This window comes from Choristoneura fumiferana, chromosome Z (assembly GCF_025370935.1).
Source record: "Choristoneura fumiferana chromosome Z, NRCan_CFum_1, whole genome shotgun sequence".
Lineage (NCBI taxonomy): Eukaryota > Metazoa > Arthropoda > Insecta > Lepidoptera > Tortricidae > Choristoneura > Choristoneura fumiferana.
In genome coordinates this window covers 42315822-42336236 of record NC_133472.1, presented here as the reverse complement: position 1 = coordinate 42336236, position 20415 = coordinate 42315822, and the positions used below count along the sequence as shown (strand labels likewise).

The 20415-nt window shown below is 38.5% G+C and overlaps 1 protein-coding gene across 1 annotated transcript in view; it reads left to right on the top strand.

Moving 5' to 3' along the window:
* The window catches only part of LOC141437303 (uncharacterized), an 80261-nt gene that overhangs the window by 33539 nt on the left and 26307 nt on the right, over positions 1–20415 (top strand). Inside the window, exons 3-4 of the mRNA XM_074100583.1 lie at positions 11678–11890; positions 19957–20389. Coding sequence (XP_073956684.1) covers positions 11678–11890; positions 19957–20389 — 646 coding nt within the window. The remainder of the gene's footprint in view (positions 1–11677; positions 11891–19956; positions 20390–20415) is intronic.

Here is a 20415-nt window from a genome sequence, read left to right as displayed (position 1 = left end):
TGAGGCGAGATCGGAACCCTGCGACTTTAGAATCCCGTACCCAGAAGGGTCTTGTTGCCACAGATTATAATAGTTTCTATGCAACAGACGTATTCTCTGCGGTGTAATTCCAGACAGAATAAACGTTGGTAAAAAGTGTCGTGTAAAAGAAGAGCCATTTGTGGCCTACTACCAAAATAAAAGTTGGTGAAAAGTGTCATGTAAACGAGGCCATTGGGGCTTATATACCTAGCAGAATAAAGGTGGTAAAGAGATGATAATCCTTTAAGATAACATTAGATAAGGAGCCTTTTGCGGTCTACTATCAGAATAAAAGTTGGTAAAAAGTGTCATGTAGAAGAGCCCTGGGCAGCCTACTACCACAATAAAAGTTATTAAATAGTGGCATTCTTTGTTTTTCCTTTTTGTACCATCAGCCAAATATGTGATCTACCACCCTAAAGTTGATAATCGTTTGCATTTCCTAAATAATAATGCCATTGATCTTCATTTGTCTAAGATGCCAATAGACGTGTGACAGCCAATTCGACTTTAGCAACATACTTAATTCATTTGACAGGAACTGGTTTCAAAATTTATCGACCACTTATTTGGCTGATGGTATAATAAAGAGTAACTAGGTAAATATAAACATACAAAGATGTCAAAAGCCCTGTGCGGCCTACTTACAGAACAAATGTTTCGATTACGATTTTTTGTGTGAAAGAGGAAGCACTAACAACACGCACAGATGTTCTGTTCGTTGGAGCGCGCAGCTGTGACGTCACAGCGGCCATCTCTCAGCGCAAGCGGTCCGCGACTGCCACGTTAAATACCTGCACATAAGGGCCATTTATGAATTAAGTCACACAATCCTGTCAATTTTAAACCCCCACCCTTGAAACATGTATTGCTATGAAAATTGCAAGTTTGTACAGATGTAGAGAATAGGAAAAGTTCGTATTTACGTTGCTTTCTCAACTAGCTTATTGAAGTTTACTGAAGATAATTGAGATAGCAAGATAAAATGAATTTAACGGACAAAATACGATGGAAAAACATTAATAGATCTGTATTTTGTTCCTATATCACAAACTGCCGGACGATCCTCCCACCATCGTTTTCTACCCTCATCTATACTTGGTTTGGATAGGTATTTAACTAAATGTAAACAAAACAATGTCAATTGGTGTCTTACATATTGAAATTCCCCCATTACACTATGTAATCATTTACATTTTTGAATTGAAATACACTAGTCTAGTTTATATTACAATGATATAGATAAGTAAAATGTTAAAAATCCTTGAATGTACCAAATCTGACAGCTGAAGTTTGTTTACATTTAGTTTAATACCTATCCAAACCAAGTATAGCCCGCACCTACTCGCCACAGAGTGTATGCGGTCAAGTCATAGGCTGTGACAGAAAAAACTACTGAAAACGATTGTGATTCCGAGTGACTTAGACCAGGGTTTCTCAAACTTATGGCTCCACGTACCCCTGTTAAAGTTTCTAGACGACAGCGAACCCCTACCTGCCCCCCCCCCCGAAGAAAGTAATAAAATTGAAATTATTTAAATCATCATCATAATATAATGTACCTATATTATTCATTAATTATTTCAATAAAAGGTAACAAATATAGGTAAGAATCGTCTGGCCAACGAAAATACAAACTGAAACAAACAACAAGGAATAAGTAACTTTGGAGTTGAAATAAAAAATAAAAAAGAAAACCAAAAACCAATCTTAATCATCTCGCCAGTCTTGCAGCCACCATCACGTAAACCTTGTCGCGAACCCCCTACCGTCGAATAGCGAACCCCTAGGGGTTCGCGTACCCCACTTTGAGAAACCCTGACTTAGACAATAAGCCCTCAGAAATCTCAGTTGCACTTGCCACCACCTGCTACGATGGATTGATGGATATGATCACGCAATAAATAACTGTCTACAATGGCGCGCGCACGATCTCAACAACACATTAGACTTTTAACCTTGTGTATTATTGCTAAGGTTCGATTTGTAATACATAAAATATTGACATAGAACTTCGAGCTCGAACTTAAAGCGTTTAGATGGTGCGAGAATTGTGCGTTCCGCGGTACATTGCTGTTGATTGCCTATAACTTATAAATTCATGCCCGCGCGGCCCAGCAATGTAAACGAAACTTGCGTACTTCTCGCTGTGTCTTCGTAACTTTACAGTTGAAATGATATCGATAATTTGATAGTCATTTTTTGTTGACAATGTCAAAGGAATGTGGAACAGTTTGGAGGCTGTGCGGTTGGCGGGATTGTTCGCTTTCTATTGTTATACTGCAAATTGAAAACTTTTATGTGCGTGCGCAGTCTGTTTGTGGTTTTGGTCGCTTCTATCGCTTCCTACTACGGCAGCCTAGTGGTTAGACCTAAAGCCAGGTTTAGCCCTTAATTTGGCAGTGTCAGAATACACATAATTCGAGACTATCTTTTTCTATTATTTTATTGTAGAATTTTTGGACTACAAGGTTTTCTTCAATTGGCAGGTTATCACTTTGCAATCAATATTGTTCCTTATTTACAGGTTGACAATCAACCCTTTAACCGCCACGGTCGGCCACAGCCCACATTTTTTTTTTTCTGAAAATCTTTTGTTTTTATTCGACTGCTTCGATCTTTTTTTTTTGATTCATGGCAAACGAGCAAATGGGTCTCCTGATGGTAAGAGATCACCACCGCCCATAAACATGGTATTGCAGACGCGTTGCCAACCTAGAGGCCTAAGATGGGATATCTCACGTACCAGTAATTCACCGGCTGTCTTACTCTCCACGCCGAAACAACAGTGCAAGCACTGCTGCTTCACGGCAGGATTAGCGAGCAAGATGGTGGTAGCAATCCGGGCGGACCTTGCACAAGGTGCTACCACCTGCAAACGTGTGCATGAACTTCTTTCAATTCTGACAATTTAAGGGGAACACTTTTAAAGTTTTACTGTTTCCAGTAGACCCGTGCTGCTACAATTCTACTCAAAGACAATACAACCGACGAATCCTCTCATCGGAGCTCACGTGACGATGGAGCCGGAAGCTAGGCACTGCAATTCCATGACAGAGCAATGAAACCATGCCGTGTTTTAACTTGTTAGCATTATCTTAGGCTGTACTTTGAACAGTATCAGTATTACGGCAGGCACGGAATTCCAAGACAGAAAAACGTTTATGTAGGTAAAAAACTTAGAAAGACGACCTATTGTATGTAGTAGATGGTAGTAGTGCACAGAATTGTTATGGGACTAAAGTCATTTTTCGAATATGGAACGTCGACTTATCTATACGGCTATACGGACACGTTACTACTACAGTCACCAGCACCAAAATCTGACACAACAAGCGTGCATAAATATCTGATACGACTCTATTTCTAAGGCCGGAAGGACGTGTTAGATATTTTTGGCGCAGTGGCAGATATTATTGCTGGTGACTGTACATACAGCAGGTCATCTTTTTAAGTTTTTACCTGTCCTTGCATTGTTTTGGCTTGCTAGAAAAGTATTATGTAGTATTAGGAGACCAGAATGATGTCAAGGGTCTGTTGAAGGAGCAGTCAAGCAAGTTTCCCAGTTGCCGTGGTTTGTCTTTTTAAATTATTAGTCTATTAAATTTAATAATCGGGTTAAAAAAATCCCAGGAAATGGCTATTAGGTCTTTAATTTATGTGCACAAAACACTTATAATATTATACTTATATATTTAATGGGTTTTACGCAGCCATATTTAATTGGCTAAAAATCTTGACTTGAAATGTCAAATCTTTGAATTATTCATACAATTATAATATGTTAATCTCTACTGACATTTCGGGAAGTGTTTTTTTAGACGAAATATTATTCAAATACTAAGTTAAATGCGGCTATGTATACATTGTCGTCATAAATGTATAATAAAGCGTCAGTATTATTAGCCCTAATTCACACATTCGTATTTCAAGTCGTTTTGGCTTCGAGAACGCGATTGTAAGCCCCACAGGTTTCCTAAAATACTCATAATCATGATGTATATTATAATTATAACAATATTATATAGCTTCTGGATTTGCTTGGTCAAGACAAAACCGACTCGGTTAGGTTAGATTCAGAAGCCTTAGTCTTCGATGTTAGGTTTTTTTATAACAGCTCTATAGGCAAGTAATAGATATTTTCACATAGTAGGTTTGTAGTTATTAAGTAAATAAAAAAAACTTTTATGTTTATTTCTACTGTTTAATAATTATGCAAAGTACGTTATGCTTATTAAATTTATGCCAACTTATCGTTATGCCAATCCACATCATGCGGATTAATATGCGAAGTAACGTTATGCCAATTCAAATAAGGAACATTAATTTTATGCGAATTAATACAGACCTTATAAATCGCTTTTCGCGCCGCCCGCTCATACACTTGTCAGGCCTTAGTGAATCAGGGGCCTACTACGAAATTCGAAAATCGAAGTTCACATTGTACCGTCCTTATCACTCTCGTATTAAATAATATAAGTGTCAGCGAAACGGCAAGATACGATGTATGCAGGTGGATGCCAGTGGCTCAAGTTGCAGGCCACTGACAACAAACCGGACCGGAATGGGGCCAATACGATACTAATCGGAGGTAGGGTTGCTAATACGTCAGGATTTGTCCTGACATGTCAGGATTTTGACCCTTTGTCAGAAATGCGGCCGCACTTGGCAAGTGTCAGGATTTTTAAAAATGGCTTAATTAAATAAAAAAAAACAATATACTTAATGTTTTCGTGATTCACTACACTTATTACAAAGTTTACACAGTTGTTATAAATGAAATATGATAAATGTATGTAGCAATAATTCAACAAAACGAATAATATTACTTTCAAAACATTTTAAAATAGGATAAATTATAGGTAAAGAGGTATCAATAATTTTTTTTGCTTAAAACTTTACTTAGAGAGCCGTGGTGGCCTAGTGGTTTGACCTATCGCCTCTCAAACAGAGGGTCGTGGGTTCAAACCCCGGCTCGCACCTCTGCGTTTTTCGAAGTTCATGTGCGGAATTACATTTGTTGGCCAAATTTTACTAGAAATGTATGAATTAAAAATACTTTAATTGCGGACTTAAAAAAATATAGCATAAGTAGTTATTAAAAAACTGAGGTTTTTTATGTCTCTTTTATGTGAGTGTTAAAGTTTGTGAATTTTATAATTTGACCCTTAATTTCATTTTCATCAATTTCATTTAATTTTAATTTAATTTCATTGTTGCCCGCGGCTCCGTCCGCGTAGGAGTATGAAAAATAGTTTGACATCCTATTCTCAGACCTACCGAATACACACAAAAAAAAAACATAAAAATCAGTCAAGTCGTTTCGGAGGAGTTTGGTTACAACACTATCACACGAGAATTATATATATTAAAAGAAGATTTAACTAATCGAGAATTCGAAAGTCGATGAACACGTGTTGTAATAAGTGAGCAAGAATCTCGACAGATGTGAACTCCAAAGATCAAATTCCGAAAAAAGCTACACTTAAAGGTTTCTGTACTAAAACTAGTTGTCGCTGACTGAAACCTACGAGGTAATGTAGTGATATGTGTAGAGTTCCCAATCCACACTGGAACTGCGTGGGAACTATCCATTCTCATTCTGAGAAGAAGCCTGTGCCCAAAGCGCCGCAAATGGCTTTTTAATATGTCACTTTTATACTAGCAGCGCTTTCGGACAAACCATTGTTGCCCAGAAGTCTAAGAATGCGCAGTAACAAACTAAGCAGAAAAAAAAACATTCGAAACAATAATTATATTACAGTACGATTTACAATGTCATTATCAAAAGCGCTTTGCAGCGAGCGAGTCGATTGGAGTCGATTATAATCGAGTCGAGTCGAGTCGATGACACAGTCGGGTCGCGCCACCGTTAGCGACAAGTGTTGGCCCACTTACCGCCTCGCCGTTACTCGCAGGGTTGCCAGACGCGAGTTATTTTTCATCATCATCATGTCAGCCGAAAGACGTCCACTGCTGGACATAGGCCTCCCCCAAAGGCTCTCCGCTCAGAATGATGTGCTAGTGGAGAGTTATTTTTACGAGATTTTATTTAGCTTGCCCTGTTTGTTTATTTATTTGTTTGTTTGGGTCAAATCTTGGAAGCCAAATTTGACCCACTTCCAGTGCTCCGATTAACTTTCAATTTGGCATACTTATGTAAATCTGGTGACAATACAATAATCTAGTAGTGACATCCTGGTAGTCCGGCCAGGATCGTCTCCGCAGAACGGAACTCTTCAACGTTAATGACGGATTGAAAGTACGGATATGCAGTTTAGATGACAACGCAAGTACAGTCATCAAAAAGAACAATCAGTAAAAAAAGCTTGTATTATTACTTTATAGCCTTAAGCATGTCTTAAGCTACACAATAGTATAAACACAATAATATATTTTTAGATATGATAAAAAATCAATTAAACAAAATTTCGAAATTATAAGTACTTCCAAGCAGAAAAATGCTAACTTGAAATACAATAACAATCAAAACTACTGTCCACCAGGATATCGTCAAAAATGAATTCTTGTTTAAGTACGTAAACTCAGGAAAAATACAAGTTCTATAGAAATTTGTTTCTTAATATATCGCACCTTGAGAACATTATACAGCGTGTATTTTTGATATTACCTCAAACTGCAACCAGACGAAGATTTATTTAGAATTAACTACCAGAGCGTAATAATTTTTTTAAATATTTTCGAGCATCAACGTAGTGCGTACAATAATTTGATACGAGAGAGAAGCTTTTTGTGACAGCTGTCACGTCAACAAGTGCGAAGTTTTGAATAAAAACAAAGTAGTATCACGTAGTGATATAAGTCTACATTTTTTACTAAAACATAATAAAGTGTGATTATTAGGGCCTTCACTAACTACCCTTAAAGTTTGAGGTTGATCAAAAATACACGCTGTATACCTATTATGTCAGCTCGCAAAATTAAACTATAGGTAGAGACATTCACGATGACGCGTGCCGTGGTTCTTATTACAATGTCATTAATGTCTAATTTTGTCAAAATCACGCGTCTTCGTGGATGGCACTAGGTATATGTGTCAAAATGCTTTTAAATTGACGGTTTCATACTCAAAGTGCGATATTTCAGCACAATTACATTTTGACTAAATTCATTTTGGACCTTACTAATTTCGGTCCGAATTCAAAATACTCAATTTACGTGGACGACTTTCCATTTGTACTGAATGACAGTAAATCCGTCTTTGGCTTTGAGAGAACAGCGGGGCTATTACGAAATTCAAAAATTGAAGTTCGTATCGTACCGTCGCGCCGACGCTTATATTATTTAATACGAAAGTGAGAGGGACGATACGGTACAAACTTCGTTTTTCGAATTTCGCATCGCAACGTCCCTAATTCTCAGCCGGGACGTCAAAATACAAAGTGAGAATTTTGCACTGCGTAGTATAGGGCCTTTGTGAGTTGACACCCCTGCCTGCGCGTGTGTACTACAGCGGACCTCAATGGCCGCTCTCCAACCCGCGGCCCGCGGCCCGCACCTCGCGTAGTGTTGTAACGATTCATTGAGATCACCATATCATGTACGAGTATAATAGGTGATAAATTTAGTTAATTACCTGTTCTATGTAGTAACGTGTCTGTATAGATAAGTCAGTATTCAATTCCATGTTCGATGACTTAAGTCTATCAATTCTGTGCACTAGACATACGAATACATGCAACAGGTCACCTACGACGAGTAATACCTGTTCATAGTCAGCTAACATTCTTTTTTTTATTCAATAAAAAAGGTGAAGTTGCTTGAGTCTACAAAATACTTTCTGATAAATTTTTGAAGAAAACAAAATGTCATTTAATAGATTTTTTTAATTCAATTAACCGTCACAAAACAAAGTATGTATGTACGTAAATGCGTATGTAGGTACTTAATATCAAAAAAATACAAATTCAATGACAAGTAAAGTTATTGGGTAGATATTATCTACTTTTACAAAGATTTATAGGATATTATTATTTACCAAAGGTATTGTTCATTTATTTATGAATCTGCTTACGTCTTTCACAATTGTATCTCTAGCTGTCACTGGAGATCTAAAAAACATTTATTTAATGTTTTAATCTAGTATACACTAGAGTGACTAGAGTTTACCCGCGGTTTGGCACGCCTAAACTATTTGATCTGATAGTGACAATTGAAATTCCGGGATTCTACAAATTCCCCTGAGAATTTCCAAAATTTACATATGTACATATATTGGTCGTCATTGAGGTTGTAAAAAAGTAAAAAAAGGTTTATTAAAACAACTACGTGTTAAGAACAACTGTCCAAAATTTCAACTTTAAGCCCAGCGGTTGAAATTTCAAGATTTTACCCCTATCCCGTGGGAATATCGGAATAAAAATTAGGCTATGTGTTATTCCAGACATTCAGCTATCTACGTATCAAATTTTATCCAAATGCGTCCAGCCGTTTTAGCGTGATGGAGTAACAAACATACACACACACAAACTTCCGCATTTATTTCGCGTTTCGGATCCATAAATGTAAAAAAACAGCCAAGCGTGAGTTGGCACGTAAGTGTAGCACTGACCGTTAATCTCTGCGCGCTCGCCATTAGTATGAAGTTTGACGCATGCGTGTCAGCTACGTGCGTGTGCCCACTAGACCGGCTAACGACGCATGAACCACGCAACGTCTGATATATCTTGACACCTCAATTAGGTACATTAATCTCAAATAAATTTGACAAAGTGTCAAGTTGGCGTAAATAATAGATAATTAACTTGCTTCGCCAAACCAAAAGAAACTTAAAGCGTAAGAGCTTAAGGTATAAAATGCTGTAGTGGTGATCAAGGATCTAGGGTAATGCGCGTGAGGGGATTATTGTCAAAAAGATGAAACTTTCACAGTTTTACTTTCGTTTGGAATTTCAGTTTTCGATGGTTATTAAAATATGATTTTTAGCTTTTGTAGGTTCTATTTGAATAGGTAGTTTGTTATATGTGAAAATGAGTTATTTAAAAAATGGAAAGTCTTCTTTCGATTACACAATATCTACAGACGGTCCCCTGGACGTGGTTGACAAATAGTCTCTTGTATAGTTCATGCATGGACAAATGCAAAACCAACTTTTTTCTCGTAAGTCATAGTAAAGTACCTATTTAAATACGTGTCTAACTCGTGCACTGAGGGTTCTGTAAAGTAGGTACTGTTCCTTTGATTCCCTCATCAGACCTGCATACCCTTCTTGGTCAAAGTACACCCTAAGACCCCAAGCCTCGTGTTGACAGGTGTCCATAAGTGGCAGTAATTGCTTCCCATCAGGTGACCTGCATACTCATTTGCCCTCTCTTATATACTTGTATAAAAAAACACAGCTCGGAGTTCCAGTGCCTAGTTTCCGGCTCCATCATCAGATCAGCTCGATAGTACAATTATTATAGCATTAATATATTATTACAAAAATAAATTCTCCTTTTTATCGCAAAAAGATATTAATTTTATTCAAATCGATGAGATTAGAAAACCAGTTACTGTTCTCGTAGACCTAGCCCAGGGATGGTCATGATTAAAGGGCGGATAATGAATGCAAAATGGTGACGAAAGCTGATGGATAAGCTTTTGTCTATTATACTTCAGTTAATATTTTTGTATAAAAATGTATAGAAATTTGAGTGATGCTGGTAATAATGTTCCTAATAATGGTGACGTATCACTTTACGAATACGCACCTCTTACATCTAATAAATAAATAATATAAATATCACGGGACAATTCACACCAATTGACCTAGTCCCAAAGTAAGCTTAGCAAAGCTTGTGTTATGGGTACTAAGCAACGGATAAATATAATTATATAGATAGATACATACTTAAATACATATTAAACACCCAAGAGCCGAGAACAAACATTCGTATTTTTCATACAAATATCTGCCCCGACACGGGAATCGAACCCGGGACCTCAAGCTTCGTAGTCAGGTTCTCTAACCACTAGGCCATCTGGTCGTCTAACTCGTTTCGTCGTCGATCGTCGTCGTTGTCGTCGTCGTCGTGGTCGTTTACATCTGCATGTAGATGTAAAGAGGTCATTTTCCCTACATGAGTGAATAGTGAATTATAAAAGGAAGACACTGAAAATATGTACTTAATATAGAAAAAAATACGATTATTTATTACAACAATAAAATTATCCAACTATTTTTCAATTATGTATTGTTCTCTTTTTTTAAACCAATGAGGGCTATCGTTTTTTGTCTCACTAGATGGCGCACTGTAGCGTGAGGTTTTTAAGCATGGCTTTCAAAGTCTGTTATTACGGGCGTGAAAACAAAGTTTAGATTAAAATCATATTTAATACACCTTAAAACCGTGCCATAAAAATATCGAGCATGCCACAGTGTTGCATAGTCCCGTTTTGTTCGGAAAAAAGGGAGGACAAAGGTTTCCGAAAGACAAAACTGTCTCAAAACACAGACATTCATTGCCCCGGAACGCATATTTGCTATAATTAATTTCAGATATTGCAAAATATTCACAAATTTATTCTAAAGTACAATTCAATAGAATCTGACAATCTTGTAGACACTTCCAGCCTACTAATATAAACAACGGGCTGCCTAAGGCTTTGTGATGTGATTATTATTCTTTTTTGATTCCTTTTAGATGATAATTGCAACAACAGGGACATATATAATCAAGTGTGCCCACGATAGGGTGTCTTAAATATGTAGAAAATTGTCAGATTCTATTGAATTGTACTTTAATTATAAATAAACCCGCGTAGCTCACCCAAAAACTATGAGATTTGACATTTCGGAGACCTCACGCTACACTAGCGCCTCTAGTGGCGAATTCATACGCGATAGCCCTCATTGTAGTCATATCCATATTACGTATATCGTTCGACATGATTTGGACGTAAATTTGTATCTGTCATCCGCCCACTGGTCATGATTCCCATGACCCTCGATCCGCCTTTGCTAAGTGTACAAAAAGATTGTCATAAATTTCGTAAATTTTAAATTGATCCTGATGTCCTCAGTAGACGCGTAGTTGAGTTATCAGCAAGTTCAAACCGTTCTCGGGTCACCAACCTCTCCGTTCGACAAATGTCGCTAATTGCGCAACAAACAGATCTCTAACGGCACTGATTAGAATACACCCTCTAACCGTGTAATGCCAAGGTGAACTGACTTACAAAACTGTATCCATATGGTGTGTATGTAAATACTTACGTATAGTACGTAAAACACAAAAATAATACAAAAAGAAAACAACAAGCAAAAAGAGTACAAAGGCGAACTTATCCCTAAAAGGGATCTTTTCAAGTTAACCTAAACTGTAATGGAAAACTCGAAGATAGGCCATACTTATACTCAGTGCACTTAGTGTAAGTTTTCGGTTACAAAATACGTCTCGATCGCGTTCGCGTTAAAATCTCAATTTGTATGGAAACACGAACATCGCAAACGTTCCGCTAGAGGCGCTGAAATCAGGTTTTCTAGCAACGGTTCTTAGACATGTTTCATCAAAAGCGGTTTAGCCGTTATATTGAACTTTGAAGTGACAAAAACGGGGGTTTTTTCTTAGTTTCGAATATGTGTAAATACATTTCTCTCTCTAATTCCATTGAAATCGTGAACCAAAATGTAACCATCCCGTTTCTCCTGCAGTGTTAAACGTGGCAGCAGGCAAAGCGCCGATGCAAGCTTCCATTGAAGACTCAGGGGTGCCGCAGCGAGCGCTGGACGGGAGCACTGCTGCCGCCTTCAACCCTGACACGTGCACGCTGACAAAGCCCGAGCGCGTACCCTGGTGGTACGTGAACCTACTGGAGCCCTACATGGTACAGCTGGTCAGGCTGGACTTCGGGAAACCTTGCTGCGGTAAGTGTGAAATACAAGCAGCACCAATATCTGATACAACAATGCGTGCATATAAATAAATAAATATCACGAGACAATTCCCACTAGGACTCTATATTTATAGGGCCGGTAGGTCGTGTCAGATATTTTTGCATGCTCCATTGTGGCAGATATTAATGCAGAGGGCCTACCACGCTCTCTTAATACGATTCAGTTTAGGTTCTAAACTGAACTGCATCGCTATTTCGTACCACGACGTTACTTTTGCGATTCAGTTCGAGCACGGTTCAGCGACAGCGATACAGACATTTTCATTCACTCACTTCAAGCGGTTTTCGTACCATGATGCTTAACTTGAGTGGGAATTGAATCGCTTCAGTGTCAAATTTAGCGATTCAGTTTAGGCGCCTAAATTGAACTGCTCTGCGTTTGGATCGTTTATAAAAAGATCATGGTAGGCCCCCAGGTGACTGTACCCACAGAAATATTAACAAACGAATAGTGACCAGTGGCATGGCGCCTCAACAACCGTTTCTCACCGAAGTGTCCAAACTTTTCATGTGATGTCAGCAATAAATACATACCACTGGACACTTGACACCAATGAGGGCTATCGCGTATGAATTCGCCACTAGAGGCGCTAGTGTAGCGTGAGGTCTCCGAAATGTCAAATCTCATAGTTTTTGGGTGAGCTACGCGGGTTTATTTATAATTAGAATAGTTTTGTGAATATTTTGCAATATTTGAAATTAATTATGGCAAATATGCGTTCCAGGGCAATGAATGTCTGTGTTTTGAGACAGTTTTGTCTTTCGGAAACCTTCGTCCTCCCTTTTTTGCGAACAAAACGGGGACTATGCAACACTGTGGTATGCTCGATATTTTTATGGTACGGTTTAAGGTGTATTAAATATGATTTTAATCTAAACTTTGTTTTCACGCCCGTAATAACTGACTTTGAAATCCATACTTAAAAACCTCACGCAACAGTGCGCCATCTAGTGAGACAAAAAACGATAGCCCTCATTTACCTAATTTTATTCTTTCTTAAAAATGAAATAAGCAAAACTGCCCCGGGGCGCCAAAACTTTAAAAACGCCTCTGCCGGGAACATAAGCTTCGTAAGTAGTCAGGTTCTCTAACCACAAGTCAGATAACGTCTCAAAACTAGTGGAGTGGCGCCTCAACCGCCATTTTCCATCGGGTTGTCTAAATTTATCACGTGACGTCAGTGATGATTATGATTGGTTTTTTGGAGTCTTTTCGTATTTTTTATTTCAACTCCAAATTTGTTACTTTTACGGGTATCCCGTGAAACCATATCGAAAATACAATTACTTATTATTATTTATTATTGATTGCTTAGTAGCGACATCTCTTGTCTGGGTGAGCGGTTGGTTCCGAAAGAGTGTGACGTCTCTCGATGAGAGCGGAACATAGATGTCGCTAGTGCTGCTGCATAGTAGCGTAGTAGAAATAAGCAACCTGAGATATGTATGCATAGAAAAATTCGTGTCTAGATTCCTGTCCAGCGGTGGTGTAGGGGTTATAGCACGCAGCACGGATTGCTGAGGACCTGGGTTCGATTCCCAGCGCTGGTCTCTTTTTCTGGTTTTTCTGTGCATCCATGTCTCAGTTTGTATTTTCGATATGGGTCAGTGATGATGCCTATGAAGAATGCTGCGAGGTTTTGCCGACGACATATCTAACTCCACGCTTATCACTACGCTATTGAACTAAGGTATTTGATGTCACGAAATGAAGTAGCCGGTTCAATATTCAGTAGTTCAACATTATAATTCTTACAAGCTTTTATTTAACTTGCCTTGTTTGTTGATGTTGGATCAAATATTGCAAGTTTATTTTGACCCATCCATTGGTCGGATTGACATAATGTAAGTTGAACGACAGCGTAAGCGTACAGTGAGCTAACTTTGGGGGCGGCAGACGTGAACTTGCCTTCGAAATCCAAAAGCTTAATGGTTACTTGACCTGAAATGTATATTTCAGAACTAAATTATTGTAATTATTATTTTAACATTTATGACGGTGGAAGCATTCTACACTTCCACTGAACGTAGATATAAGTAGTTAGTGTTTAGTTTTGTAACTAAGGGACCCCATACATCCCTGTATTATGATTATTTATTTATTTTGTAATTTTTAAGTATTTTATTTGTAATTATATTATTATGAAAAAATGACTTTCTGCCAAGTTTTTGCGGCGCAATCTTCTTGGCAATGATGGTCTTTCCGAAAGCGCTGGTAGTTTAAAAAATGACGTGTAAAAGTGCCCTTTGCGGCCTATTTACTGAATAAATGATCTGATTTGATTTGAAATTTGATACAATCAACAAAAAGTACAATCAGCAAAAAAGCTGTGTTAAAAATTGAAATTTTCACTATAACATATTTCTGACAGGTCATTATCCAACGATGAAACATTGTTGTCCTTCTGATAAAGATCAGTCTGTCACCGCAGACGCCTTACGTTTGTGGCACGATTAGCGTGCGCCCGCGCCGCCCCAGATGCGCGCTCGAGCTCAGATCTCGCGAGGTTTCCACCAATTTGCAGTGTCACTTTCTTGTCGCCCCGCGACTCCGAGATATACCGCCCGGGTTAATAGCGTCGAAGGTTACAACCGAACCATTGTTGTTAGTTGGAAGCATAAATCAAACTTGATAACTGGTAGGATAGGACAGACATGTTTGAAACAAATTATTTGAAGTAAAAGACTACTTTTTAACCCCCAACACAAAAAAGGGGTGTTATAAGTTTGATCGTTATGTGTGTGTCTCACTGTGGCATGTAGCTCCCAAAAGGATAGACCAATTTCGCTGCTTTTTTTTTACCCAAAACCTAGTTTAATCGAGATGTTTCTTAGCTAAGTTTCATTAAAATCTGTTAGGCCGTATTTAAAGTATGAAATTACATAATTATATAAATAAATAATTGTATTCCTAAATGGTGTTTTCTTACTTATTTTTTTGTTAATTTGACATTTTCCTTTATCCGTTGGCAATTACTACTTGTTTGATGGACTAAAATAGCAAGAACTAAAGGTATATCGTGCAGGCAAACCAAATGTGGTAACTTCATTATCGCCTTCCGCACTATGAAATAAATTCAGTAGTGTACGAGTATTATTTTTCCCGTTCCCTTCGCTCAAGGTTTCCTGCTGATGTTTCTAATGTGGCAATAGTGAGCACACCGCCACGCGAGAGACGCTTTTGAGGGTTCCGTACCTGATAACTGGTCATCTATAAATTACGTAATGTCTGGGACCAGAGGCTGTATTGCCTAACGTTTCTGCCGCTCGCGATCGCAATCAAATGACTGATTTGCAGGTGGTAGGACCTTGTGCAAGGTCCGCCCGGATTGCTACCACCATCTTGCTCGCTAATCCTGCCGTGAAACAGCAGTGCTTGCACTGTTGTTTCGGCGTGGAGAGTAAGACAGCCGGTGAAATTACTGGCACTTGAGGTATCCCATCTTAGGCCTCTAGGTTGGCAACGCATCTGCAATCCGCCTGGTGTTGCAGGTGTCTATGGGCGGTGGTGATCTCTTATCATCAGGAGACCCACTTGCTCGTTTGCCATCCAGTTGAATAAAAAAAAATACAAAAACTGGACATCGAACCCGGGACCTCAAGCTTCGTAGTCAGGTTCTCTAACCACTTGGCCATCCGGCCATATCCTGTATTTCTAGCAGAAAAAAACTGTATCAGAATATTCCGCAATTAGGTCATTTTTCAAAAAAGTATACAGAAAAGTAAGACGATTGAATCACTCGAATAATGACCCAATCGTTGCGGATAGCTTACTTTTTATACTGTGAACAGGCCAAGCAACTTTGCCATATTGTCGCGTGTTTTCGCACATAACGATCCATCGTTTCTAGTATAACAGCTTAGGTAATCAGGTGCGGCAATGTTTAATTGACTGTACACCTCCCAAACCTGTTGTTATGTCACGACAATGTAACGTTACCTCGATTGAGCTAATTATACGTGATTTGGGTAGATATTTCCTTTTTAAATTCCTTTTCTCACCAGCGGCCTTTTGATATTTTGCATTATAATGTAGTTTATAAGTATTATATTTAATGTATTTTGTTTTGTTTTGTACATGTTTATTTGTTTGTTTATTTAGTATGGGGTCTATTATTAATGAGCAGGTAAATTTAGTTTCATCTCCCTTGCTACGGCTTGTATCTAATTTCAGCAATGGTAGTTAATAAAACATGCCTTGACAGTAAATAAATAAAAATCAAGGTAGTTTTGATGGACGGTTAAAAAATTTATTAATAATTTGCGCCCGTGTGCAACGCACACCCTGCACTATAGGTAAAGACGCCTCTGTAAATAAGCACCGTTAGAAATCAGAAAACAATCAAAGGCACTCATGCGCATAATTTCTATAACCCTTACCTTATTATCACGAATTGTAGACAGGCTTCAGCGACCGCGGATTGAAGTGAAAGTGGCAAAATAAATCGAGATGAAAGTGAAGCCTTTTGAGAACTTAATGGCCATATTCAATGTACGTTATTCAATAGGCGTAATCTTTTATTTGGCGTTCACACCAGACCAGTTGTAAAGGGGACGAGTCCTTTTGTATGCCTTTTAGGGGATAGAGTTGTAAAGGCGCATTTTCTAATATGCAGAATGAGGGCTATCGCGTATGAATTCGCCGCTAGAGTCTCCAAAATGTCAAATCTCATAGTTTTTGGGTGAGCTACGCGGGTTTTTTTATAATTAGAATAATTTTGTGAATATTTTGCAGTACCTTAAATTAACTATGGCAATTATGCGTTACGGGGCAATGAATGTCTGTGTTTTGAGACAGTTTTGTCTTTCGGAAACTTTTGTCCTCCCTTTTTTCCGAAAAAAAACGGGACTACGCAACACTGTGGTTGCTCGATATTTTTATGGTACAGTTTTAAGGTGTATTAAATATGATTTTAATCTAAACTTTGTGTTCACGCCCGTAATAACAGACTTTGAAAGCCAACTTAAAAACCTCACGCAACAGTGGCGCCATCTAGTGAGACAAAAAACGATAGCTCTCATTCGGCGTTTGGCTGTAGGAAAGCGGTAATGATGTTTATGGGCGAGTTCGTACTCCGACTTGCACTTGACCGATTTTCGGGTGGCTGTGACACAACCTTTTTAGGGTTCCGGAGCCAAAATGGCAAAAACGGAACCCTTATAGTTTCGCCATGTCTGTCTGTCTGTCTGTGTGAAATTTGCACGAATATGTACGTAAATTATGCCGACAAAATGGTACAATAAAAATTTCAAAAAAAGTTTTTTTTTAGTGTACCTCCCATAGACGTAAAGTGGGGGTGAATTTTTTTTTCTCATCCAACCTTGTAGTGTGGGGTATCGTTGGATAGGTCTTTTAAAATCATTAGGGGGTTACTAAAACGATTTTTCGATTCAGTGATATGTTTGCAAAATATTCAATTTTAAAGTGCAAAATTTCATCTAAATCGAGCGTCCCCCCCCCCTCTAAAGCCTAAACCGGTGGGTGGAAAATTTAAAAAAAAATCATGATGGTAGTAAGTATATCAAACTTTCAAGAAAAACTATAACGGCTAAGTTTGCTTGAGAACTATTAGTAGTTTATGAGTAAATAGCAGCCTAAGGTATAAAATATACCTAAACTTGGAAGATTCCGTATAAAATACGATATCCTATATATTTTAATACTATTCTATTACAACAAACATAGATATTTTTTATTAATGAATAAAAATAATTAGTCTATTCTATAAACATAAAACATGCTACACAAATACAAAAAAAAACACACTAGGTACAAAGAATCACAATTATCAAAACAAATTACAAAAAAATATTAAAATTACAAATAATAAAATTACATGTCAATTAAAATAAACAAAATAAAATCAACCTAAACCTATAATATAACCTGCAAACTAAGACCTAAACTACAACCTAAAAACCACCATTCCACGTCGTACCCGGCTCAAAGGTGCCCATAATGCCAGCCGCATTTCCCCGCTGTATGGCCAGCGCCACCTGCTGAACCAGGTACGACCCGGAGCGGGGTCGCAACCCCTATCCCGTAGCCTACGGCCCAGCTCCCACACCAAAGATTTCGCTTCAGCTCCCCAAGGACCAGCCGTCTCGACCGCAATATCCTTAGAAAAATATTACTTATTTTTTTCGTACAGGCTACGGGACTTTATTTTGGGCGTGTCCGACACGCTCTTGGCCAGTTTTTGAGGACTGGATCCGCGCGCATCCATCCCGGATCCACCCTCACAGACTTTCGCGTTTATACTTTAATAGGATTATTAACGGCACGATACGATTTCAAACTTCGTAGTTAAAGTCCTAATGGATGGTAAAAATATCTATGTATCAAGCTGGTGAATAACTTGTTTTCACGGCAGTAATTACTGTCCGGAAGTGCCAATTTAGCAATTCGACATGTACGTACGTAACATACCATGGCATAGCCGCGTCGATGCTGTTCCGTCCCATCACTTAAAGCCAAGTATACACTTGTACAGTTGTAATGAATATTTGAAGGGCCCACGGAAAGAACGTGTCTAGTCACCTAAGCAACTTTTTGAGTTATAGCGGTTTGAAAGTTAGTCATCGCGAACAATTACTATGGTTACGATTTATTTAAAAGTGAAAAAAAATAGTGTTATTTTCAAGTTATTTAGCTTATTCAATAGTAAGTAATAATACCTTTTTATTTAATTTTGATTTTACCATTTTATCGGCATACACACATATATTCTTGCAAAATTACAGCTTTCTAGCATTGATAGTCCCCGAGCAAAGCCGCGGACGGACAGACAGATAGACAGACATACAGATAGACAGACAGACATGGCTAAACTATAAGGGTTCCGTTTTTGCCATTTTGGCTCCGGAACTCTAAAAATGGAATAAACTTAGCTGTTAACCACTCCATATCGATTAATATCTTTTGACGACCTTGCCTTGACAATCTTGATGGGTACTGCGGCTGGCTGAAGTAGCATGGCAAATACGAACGTTTTCGAGAAAACACAATGGGATAGGATAGGATTATTCACTCCATCTGTAAAAGCAATCCTGCAAGTAGCTATATGACACGAAACTTTTCTTCACTGTCACTTGTTCAACCAGATGTTTTCAAATGAATCCATTACATTTTGGGTGTCTCGGGATACTTTCAATGTTGCATGGGATAGATCAACCTGAACACCCCTAGTGTATGACGAGGGTCAGATTCAATTTCCTCACGGACAAAGTCACATGCAAAAGCTAGCTTCACACACGGTGTAAACTTTGCTTTACGTTTACGTAATAATTATAGATGAGAAAGTTTTTTACATGGGTGTTTAATGTCTCCGCAAATTGCTATGAAATACGTGAATGACTATAATTGTGTGTGCAATGATACGACGTTATGTTACTGTCATTATTGGGAGGGTGCGAAGTACTAGGTGGGGGTAATGAAATCTATCGCAGCGCTCATAGTGGCCAAAAGAAGAAATAATCTAGGTTCTGTAATCTGTCGTACTCATATGAGTCTGTCATTAACAAAGCAATTTGACTTTAAGTACCTAATTTTAGTAATAGATGTTTGTGTTATGATGCGAGCTTGAATTATTGAACACTGTCCCTGTTTTGTTCTTAATTCCTCTACATCTCGGACATGTCCAGCAACAATTTTCCTTATGAAACAGTTTGTGTGTTATATAATTTTACTATTATTCAAAGAAACCAATAAGATAGCTTTATGTTTTCGTTTTACAGTAAAAGTACAACTAAACATGAAGTAAACAAACCCTGACATAACGAAAATAAAACACACCTTTTGAATAAATTTTACTTACCTCATTTAATTTTAATGGCCAAAAATGAATTCACAACCTTTTGTCCACCCAAATCACGGTATCACAGTAATTTTGTATTATAAATTAATACGTTATAGGTTTGATTTTTGTCACATCGTCTTGAAATTTGGTACGCAAGAAAAGTCGACAAAAAGTACAGTCAGAAATAAAGCTTGTATTAAAAATGAAATTTTTACCAAAAACTTTTGTTTTATCTCAGGAGTGAACAAGCCAGCAGTGATCGTCGTCCGCGTGGGAAACAACCGCCCCGACCTTGGCACCAACCCCATCTGCAACCGCTTCACGGGTTTCCTAGAAGAAGGCCAACCTCTCTTCCTGCCCTGCAACCCGCCCATGCCCGGTGCCTTCGTCAGCGTCCACCTAGAAGCCTCCGCGCCCAGCCAGCTATCAATCTGCGAGGCCTTCGTGTACACAGACCAAGCTTTACCCATCGAAAGATGTCCTCAGTTCAGAGACCAGCCGCCCGGCAGTACGGCGACGTATAACGGGAAATGTTATATCTTCTACGACAGACAGCCGGCGGACTTTAGGGAGGCGCTGGCGTTCTGTCGCTCGAGAGGGGGTTCGTTGGTCGATGAAAGCAACCCAGCGCTCCAGGGGTTCATCAGCTGGGAACTGTGGAGACGGCATCGGTGAGTTGATAATATAAGCCCCTGTG